This window comes from Hyposmocoma kahamanoa, unplaced genomic scaffold (genome assembly GCF_003589595.1).
Source record: "Hyposmocoma kahamanoa isolate Upper Pololo Valley unplaced genomic scaffold, ASM358959v1 100021, whole genome shotgun sequence".
Taxonomy (NCBI): domain Eukaryota; kingdom Metazoa; phylum Arthropoda; class Insecta; order Lepidoptera; family Cosmopterigidae; genus Hyposmocoma; species Hyposmocoma kahamanoa.
Window position 1 is genome coordinate 3,326,567 of NW_020653200.1, and position 9,969 is coordinate 3,336,535.

Consider the following 9,969-nt stretch of genomic DNA (forward strand, 5'->3'; position numbering starts at 1 on the left):
ACTGAGACATCCTCTTGCCAACAAAAAAAGAACCATCGAAATCAATCGCATAACATGCACACAAAAAATTCAGTCGAATTGAACCTCCTCCTTTTTTGAAGTCGGCTAAAACCAATTTCAAATACAGGATTATTTCTAAAATACTAACAACCTCGCAGGACTATGTTACTAACATCATAAATAAAATTGAACTGCCTGACCGAACGGTTACCATGCTGAATTTCCACGCGGAAGGTCCTTGATTCGATGGTCCGATTCTCAGGCCGGGTTAAATATTTATATAAATATTCATATGGCCCCATTATGGCCCACAATCACTTCTCTCGTGGGTTTGGGTGTAATTTGTGGTTGTCTATGTCCATAGCGTCCGCTATACAGTTTCTCTATTAAAAACTGTCGTTTCGAGATTTTTTACAAAGCATAATAGGTTTACCAAAAAGCTATTTTTAGATCTGTATTTGGTAGACGGTAGTAAATTCAAACGTGCAACCGTCCTCGCCGATAACCGCCACCCCGCTCCAGCATTTTGCATCGGACTGGTATTTACGCTAGCACTTCCTTTCGTTATCGCACAGAGTTATCACCGTTTAGAGCGGTCTACTTAAATATTTTTATTATTGTTCGAAAGTAAAATATGATGAATTATTAAGTCATGGAACAACAGGTTAATGTTCATAATTTTATTAATATAGTCCTGCAAGGTATTACTTTACAATAACTATGGGTAAATAATTATGGGAGCGCCACACAAACCAACCACATCTTGTTATAATCATTTATTCCATAGAGAAAATTGTTCACTTGAAAACGTCATTTTTTAAGCTACTGCTCGTTCACTACGCTGACCTCTCTGAGAAGAATGAGCAAGAGACTCTAGTGATTGCTCTTTTCAAATAAACTTAAATGCTACGGAACAACACTTTGAATCATAATTGTGTGGAAACTAGACTCATGTTGTCTTTCCATACATCTTAATTTAACACATACTCTTCAATTTTGTAATATGACTTTTCAATTAAAATAGTTTTAATGTACCTAAGTTTTAAACTTAGGAAATGATAATCTTAATATATGCTCCGGAATTTTATTGTAAAGACGTTCAGTTCCCCATGATAGAATCGTTTACCTTAGTTAAACGAAATCGGGGTACCATGAGTTTGGTCTTAGTTCTAAGGTTAATATTATGGATGTCTTCTTTCTTAATTATGTATATTTTTACGTGCATACAAAATATTTGAGTAAATGTACTATGATGCCACAGTCACCATACCAGTCTCCTTAAACTTTTCACTGAGAGAAACCCGAGAACCTAAACGGTATACAAAACGATTCGCTCGTTTTTGCAACACAAACATAGTCTGCATATCTGCTTTACCCCACATGAGAATCCCGTGGGACATTATACTATTGAAGCAACTAACTAGTCTAGCAGTAGCAACATCGGTAAGCTCACATCATCAGGTAAAAACTTTCTTTCTTTTGAACCAATATATAAAACTATTCTTGGAGAACCCTTGCGTGATCACTTGTGTAATGTCCATGTGCTTTGCGGCACTTGTCGGACTTAGTGGAAATGTTTGTTACCATCTCAATAATTAATTAATTAAATAAAATACAAATAGACCATAACTTTAAAGTATAAAAGACCATCAAAAGTATAAAAAACGTGCCCAGTATGTAGAACTACTAAAGAATTCTGAAGTGCTAATATATTTAGTCAACAAAGTCCGGGTTAAATGGAAGCTATAAATTTCACACATTACTATTATTGGTATATTTAAAATCTTTTTTGTTGTCCGTGGTTCGTCAGCTCTACTAATTCGCACTGACGCATTCCTTCAAATAGACAAATGAATTCCTAGATGAGAGCGTTAATACTGGCATAAATTTATTATAGTGAAGAGTTTGTGTCAAATGTATTTAAGAAAATGTATTCGTCTGTTCGCGCAATAATCGCTGAATAACAGAAGCTGTAGAAGCTCCCTTACCTGGGATCTGCCGCCAAGCATTAGCGCTCAGTTACACGACGCGAAAGTATTCGCGCGACTGACGTGCGGTGACCGGTCAGTTACCACGCTTTCACGTACATTGTTAGCGAATCTGAATTCTATTTACAAGGTAACAACATTTAAACAACATTTAGGCCAAGCAAGCCAGTCTCGCCCGCGATCCCGGGAGGCTCATTTAAGTTAAAACGTACTTGGTACTTGGTGTAACGGGCTGGTGTCCGCAAGTTAAAACGTAAAAGCTATATAAATAGAGCATATTTTGCAACAAGACCATTCCATACTTGTTACAAACGATGTAAAAGATATGTTTTCTACTCCTGTACTTTAATCTGTCAATTTTAATTGCTTAGGTCATATCACAAAGGTGCTCTTTTTAGTTCTGAATCAAAATTCTATTGTCTGAGGTACTCTCTACTGAACTGAAAAATTCCATTTAAGTTCTTTACACAGAAATATAATGGGTTTAAAAAATGAACGTATTTTTCGTAATAAAAATATGGACTAAGGCGCTACTCCAACGCTCTACCGCATACCTACTGATTGGTTAAATTGGCCTAAAGGTCTTGCAAGTGGGCCATAAACTTTTTTTTTTTAAATATTGGTTTAAATATGAGCGGTACTTGGCCACTACTATTCTCTTTGGTTTTTTGTTTTGTAGTGTTTATTTGGCTTTCGTTTGAGTTTGTTGTCATGAATTGTTAACAGAACATATTAAATATTGGTTGTTCGTGTGAGGTCTTGCCTTGACCGGCCTTGCTAATGGCGTCGTCCGCCAACATATTTATATTATTTTTATAAAACTATAGTACATCATACCGCAACGTACATCTTACCGTACCATACATCATCATTTTTACTTGACATTGGCGAAATCGTCGATTACCTCGATGGGGCCATAACATTTAAAAGAAGATTAAATATTGGTTGCTTATCATTATTTTATTTACTCGTAGTAAAACTATTGCATGCTATCATTACATAATTAGGTCTTAAAATCTCGTACATTTTACTTAGGCCCACGAAGCTTTAATAACCCTCATTGTGCAACGATTGCATAAAATATTATTTTAAACGAAAAAGAGGCGACTCTACATTATTTTGCCCACCTTGCAATACTGTGGATTTACGGTTCGATTTTTATGAAGATTGATTCCAGTGCATACGATCAAGATACGATCTAGCGATTTTTTATATCGAATTATTTCAATCCGATTTTCAGGCGAATCAATTGAATAGAAAGGCAAATCGAATCGTCGTAAGCAATAAACATTTTGTAATAATATTTAATAATTTGAACAAAACTCACAACAAATATTTAGTTTTTGCCAACGATTCCTATGTACTAGCCTACGTTAATTTGGACGTTAATCGGTTTTAATATACCCGGGCATTTGCCCATCTCTGGTCCCGCAATTTGGAATCGTAAAATAAAAATAATCCAAAAAGATCACCGTAAATCAGTTAAAAAAAATGCTTTGTTTTTTTACAGCATGTCCATCGCTGTCGGGGCTTTGTACATCAGAAAGTACTTCGATGAAGCCTCTAAATCCAAAGCTTTGGAGATGGTGACTGACATCAGGTAACTAACTAATTGCAACAGTTTGTAAATACGGAACAGAAATACTGCATTATTGAATTGGAATTCGCAAACAGCATCTGTCACCCTATTTAATAGACACTATATTTCGTTAGTTCGTTTTCTGCACGTTTAAAAAAAATCATATTCTGACTAAAAGTTATTATAGTTAATGAGTGCCTACCTATATATCATGGAGCATAACGAAGAAAACATTACACAGGAATCCTATAGGATTATAAACATGAGAGCCACTTGGCTCAATGTGCAGCACAATGCCACTTGGCAAGAGGGTCATTGATGTGGTTAATTTATCCGAGAACATTTCCAGACAACAATTTCGCAAAACTTTAACTGAAGTGGACTGGATGGACGACAAGACCCGGCGTGAGGCTCTGGAGAAGGCAGATGCCATGGCTTCGCACATAGCTTATCCCAGCGAGATGCTTGACAATGACAAACTTACGGAGTTCTACTCAGCAGTAAGTTTTCTATGTCAAATTAACGTGAACAAATTTTTTTGGTATAATTTTTCAATTTTTTTTAGATATAATAGCTTTGCAGCCAGGGCACTAGAAAATAAATTTATTGTAACAACGAAAATAAGAATAATTAAAAGTGTAAAGTTTAAAGTGGTGTAGCCCTATGAAATGCACATAGAAGAAAAACATTTGGTATATACATATATAGAAATCATATCCCCAATATAATAATATGTTATATATATAATTTTTTATACGTGATAATGGCATCCAAATCTATATACCGAATTATGTACTTTAGTATCATATTTAATTGTGGAACAAAAATTAAATGTGTATTACACGACTTTTGCTGCCACATTTATAGTTCCTATCAATAATAAAATTTTATACCGAAGCAATAAGATTATGAATAAATGCAGCTGTAGAAGTTCATTAGATAACAATAGTTTTAAGATCTGTAAAATTGATGTAGGTTCTTAATTACAAAACACAAAATGGACATTCCCATTTTTATGTTTTCCAATAATATAATTGATATCAACATTTTAAACGTTAGCTCACCCTGGCCTGCATGTAATCTGTAAAATACCATATTATATTACATGTAACACAGTGTGGAACATTTAGTAAACTTCTAACAAACAATGTTCATTTTCTTTCAGTTGGAAATGTCATCAGACAAACTGATGGAGTCTGTACTGAACCTAACGTTATTCGGGACCGAATTTCTCTTCAGTAAGCTCCGTGAACCCGTCAACAAAACCGACTGGATCACTCACGGCCGCCCCGCCATCGTCAACGCATTCTATTCTTCAATCGAAAACAGCATTCGTAAGAAATATTTCAGCGACTATAAAAGTAGTGAAAGTGATTAATTAATTATCTGTGAAATTATAAAAGTACATCCACACAGAAATCTAAATATATTGTGAGCATTGACACAACTCACAAAATTAATGAATGAATAATATATAAAAAATGAATAAATAAAGAGTGAAACTAAAATGTATTATATTTCCATAACACAGAATTCCCGGCCGGGATTCTACAAGGCGCTTTCTTCTCTGCCGTGCGACCTGCGTACATGAACTACGGCGCCATTGGTTTCGTCATCGGTCACGAGATCACACACGGTTTTGACGATCAGGTAATTTTTGCAAGTGTCTTGTTCATTTTATGACTTACCTTATTAGCGTTTTCCTTGTTCTAGGCGTCATACCACATTTGTTATTACTGTGTTAAAGCCGTTTCCAACTCAATTACAGCATCAAAACGTACCTCGTAAGATGAAAAAGGTGACATCAGAGCCTTTGCACACGGTGAATTTTATACGCGCCGTAAACGTTTCACAAACGCGCGTTTACGGCACCATAAATGCGCGTAATCTGCACGTATTCGCGCGTCATCTACGCGTATACGCGCCGCAGACGCGTTGTAGTGAATCGATTCAAACGCGCGCAAACATCGCGTTGCTAGCAAGAAGCTTATATAAAATTTCATGCAGGTGCAATTATATTATTATTATATAATATTATTATATATAATATTATTATATAATATTATTATATATAATATTATATATAATAATATTATATATTATAATATTATATTATAATATTATTTCAAAAATTAACAAACAAAACCAATATTAAATGTATCTCTTATCAAAATGCGCGATACATAGTTACGCACGTTTATTAAAGCCCGTATACGCGCGTCGTCCGAGCGTATGGAATACGTCGTATGCTATATAGGCTCTCAGTTTATTTTAAAACATTGTACAATTCCCAGGGACGCCAATTCGACAAGAACGGAAACTTAGTTGACTGGTGGCAAGAGATGACCAAAGAGAAGTACCTAGAAAAGGCAAAGTGTATTATCGACCAGTATTCCAACTACACAGTCAAAGAAGTGGGCATGAAGGTTTGTTTTAACACTATCCACTGTGACGTGCACAATAGTGCTAAATTGTCAAAATAATATTATATATATATATATATATATATATATATATACCTACTTGATTATTTTCAGCTGAACGGCGTGAATACTCAAGGAGAAAATATAGCTGATAACGGTGGAATCAAAGAGGCGTATTACGCGTACCAAGCCTGGACTCACCGCCACGGAGAAGAACCTCGTTTACCAGGATTAGAGAAATACACACCTAAACAGGTTACTACTTCCTTTAATTATTAGGTTTGGTGACAGTATATATAGATAGCATAATTATATAAAATAAGTTTACGTGACATAGCGTCACGTGATTGTCCAGCACTTTTACTGATCTGTCTAATAAAATTACGATGATTGGCGATTTTAAATAAAAATATTTGGTCTAATTATTAATACAAAGCTTAGTGTTCGACTAAGAAAAAATTCCTTTAATCCGGCTGGATATGAACCAGAGTCGACCAGCAAACCGTGGCAGACGCTATGCCAACTAAGCCACGGAACGAACTACCTAGCGGACCTTACGAATTTTTCTGTGCTTTTTTTATAATATCAAGTGACGGGACAAACAAGTCGTACAAGTCTGATGGTAAGCTGTCCATAACAGTTGCAGTGTCACTCAGAGCTCCAAATCGCAAAGATCTGAGGGGCACTGCCACTGCGCCTGTCACCCTGAGACATAAGTTGACAAGTCCCATGAGCCTGTAATTTCATCAGCACTTGCCCTTCAAAACCGGAACACAGTAATGCTAACATTACTGCTTGGCGGCAGAAAGAGGTAAGGCTGCAGTGCTTCCCTGGACGAACTCTTTCACAAGGAGCTCTACTGCTTACGTGCTTGTTGCATATTTTTGTTTTTGGTTTTTAACACAGACATATATCTAGATAGACGCCGCAAGTACAGCAATTTCTATGAAAACCAAGCGTGCCACATTTTTTGTACCCACTATGACGTCATAAGAACTGTTTAGTGGTGGAAACCTCCTTCCGCTCGCTCTAAATCGATTGATTGAACGGAATACGCGAAAACACGCGTATTCCATTCAATTAATCGATTCTAAATAGAATAATTTAAAGTATTTGTTGATTACGAGTAGTCATAATATTAATATAGTAGAAAAATACTAGAATAAGATACTTAAATCCTTTATTTTACTTGTTTTTAAAAAATGTTGAATACTTAAAAAAATTAAGACTTTAATTTTTAATCGACTTCAAATATTAAAATTATTGTCCTTCCAATAAAATGAGCTTATTATAACATCTTTTTGTAATAGAAGATCTTATCGATTAACTTAAATAAAGAAAACGCACGTCAATATATGAACTTGCGACTGCCTCAATTAATTTTACTAGATGGTTTTCTGTTGGTAATTGATCAAATTGATGAATGGCAAAACATATAAAAATGTTACTGCTGACAAAATTTGGTAAAAACTTATTAATCATAAGAGGTTTACTTAATGACGGCCTCGTGTGAAATTTTTGTGATTTGGATTTTGTTTCTCGGATTTCTAACTCTGCTACTCTGCATATTTGGATAGCATCTTGTGTGTGGGATAAATTAGACCACCTACGCCCTCGAAAGCAACGAACTCATACGTATGACCAACTCCAGGTTTTTATAAAGACAGCGCACTGTTAATTCTTTTCATTATATATATTTTTTGTATTACACGTACTATATATCCGGCGATGTATGTAATTATTTACTCAATATATTCGAACATTCGAGGCAACGTGCTGCAAAAATTATCGAAATTAGAAATACTACTACTACTACTACAAAACTGAAATAAATAACGAAACGTTACTAAACTTATAACACAACAGTTATAGAATATTTTTATAATATTGCTAAGGTCATAATAATTTTCGTCCCTTTGTTTTCAAAATCGATCAGAATCGCGAACAGTGTTGCCTAACGTATACATCACTAAATGTTAAATTTGACCAAAAAATTTATAAGCGGCCGTACCACAAAATTGAATGCATTATACAAAAGTGCGTTCGTTCGATATTCATGGCGTATTAACAAAGGCTCATAAATATATCGCACCAAGTAAAAGCCGTATTACAAATCATGAGGCATACACTCGTACACATATATATTTGTTTTCTCGAAATTCATACAAAACCAAAATAATTGTTTTTAAAATAAATTATGCATCTTCTGATTACAAAATCACGCGCCCGTGGAAGGAAACGTCTCTGTTTACCCGTTTGCTAACAGTTACGGTGTTTTTGCAGTTTATAATGGCACAATTATGCATTTTTCGCGTTTTCGACTGATGCTTATCTACGTAACGGTCGAGCGCGTTCTGAAGTGTAGCAGCGGCACTAAGTGAATTTCACTTACTTTGGGCACGCGAAGTACGTACACTTGCGGCGTCTATCTAGATATATGTCTGTGGTTTTTAACGACTTTTCTGCCGTAGCGCCATCTGTGAGAAATCTATTTCTTCATTCAGCCAGTTACTACTACGCTACAGATGTTGCTTTAATAATTGTAATTTTTAAGTTTACTGGAAGTCACGATATATGACCACCATGATATTCAATTATTTTTGTGAAATTACTGCACTGGTTTGTTATAATTATTAATACAAAGAACGGACACTAAGAAAAAGTTCCTTCGATCCAGCCGGATTTTGGTCATTTAAAATTTGAGTACAAAATGAGAACCCAAAAATTGATAAAATACCTAACGCAAAATCTAACACCTTACTAAATTGTCGGTTTTATTGCAGCTATTTTGGCTAAGCGCTGCAAACACATGGTGTGCAGTATACCGTAACGAAGCCATCAAGTTGCGCATCACAACGGGCTTCCATGCTCCAGGACGCTTCCGAGTCGTCGGGCCACTAGCCAACATGGAGGAATTCGCGAAAGACTATAAGTGTCCCGTTGGCTCTCAAATGAACCCACGTAACAAATGCAAAGTGTGGTAGTGCTACCGCGTCGCACTACCCCTCTCCATTATACACTGAGTCAGATCTAAAGATCTCAGGCACAGTCGGCTCTCTATTGCCGATGTGAAAGGCCCTTTATGACGAGCTACAATGCTCACTTCGTTTTCCACTTCGTACATGGAGACCCGAAAACATCACACTTTAAAGCACCTTTTATGTCTTTTAAATTAATTAGCAAAATTGGCTCGACGAAGCCTTGATCGTGTATTGTAGGGCAATTTGTGAATGTAATGTTGGATGTTTAGGTGTCATCATATTTCGATGTTGTTTAAATTTGTAAATAGACGTTTTATTAGATACTTTGTACACTTTAATGGCACTACGATCAATCAATGATAATTTATTTGAATGAGACTTAGACTGAGCGTGATACTTTGCAAATCAACGGGTAGGTATGTTCTAGACGCGTATTATGCACTAACTTTTACATCAACAAGTACAAAAGCTATAATGGCCTACTTTGGCACTGACCTTTTCCAGTGTGTGCTTCCTTTAGAACTGAGTTATTTCATACTCTAGTAATCTTACTGTGAGTCGCGTCAATAAAGCACTACCAAACCCGGTTCGACAGGCAATCCAAATCTTACACGATATCATTTATATCGAGACAAAAGCATAATCGTAGCTGATGTGACCCTATGGCATATTCATATTTTGTATCTATTACTTATTGTGCTGTATCGAATCTCCTTACGTGAAACGATCAGTGATAATTTAATTTTAGTGTAAGTATGTACTTAGTTAAGAGTAACACGTTTGGATACAATTAAGTATTGTTGTAAATCATTGAAACACCAATATAAAAAATCATTTTTTTTTCAATATTTGTTTTTTTATTTATTCACACTAGCTTCCCACACCTCGCAGTACTGATAAGATATTTGGGACCTCACAAAATCTGAATAAAAGGCGATAGGCAAACTTTCTACATCATTGGGGCGACGTAGTTAGTGAAGTGCCTAATGTGCTCCCTA

At 35.6% G+C, this 9,969-nt stretch overlaps 1 protein-coding gene across 1 annotated transcript in view; it reads left to right on the plus strand.

Moving 5' to 3' along the window:
• Positions 1-9,703, plus strand: part of LOC113228875 (neprilysin-2) — a 45,307-nt gene extending 35,604 nt beyond the window's left edge. The window contains exons 12-18 of the mRNA XM_026462336.1: positions 3,499-3,588; positions 3,917-4,067; positions 4,733-4,901; positions 5,099-5,217; positions 5,862-5,993; positions 6,105-6,245; positions 8,774-9,703. Coding sequence (XP_026318121.1) covers positions 3,499-3,588; positions 3,917-4,067; positions 4,733-4,901; positions 5,099-5,217; positions 5,862-5,993; positions 6,105-6,245; positions 8,774-8,974 — 1,003 coding nt within the window. The 3' untranslated portion in view covers positions 8,975-9,703. The remainder of the gene's footprint in view (positions 1-3,498; positions 3,589-3,916; positions 4,068-4,732; positions 4,902-5,098; positions 5,218-5,861; positions 5,994-6,104; positions 6,246-8,773) is intronic.
• Positions 9,704-9,969: the final 266 nt, after the last annotated feature.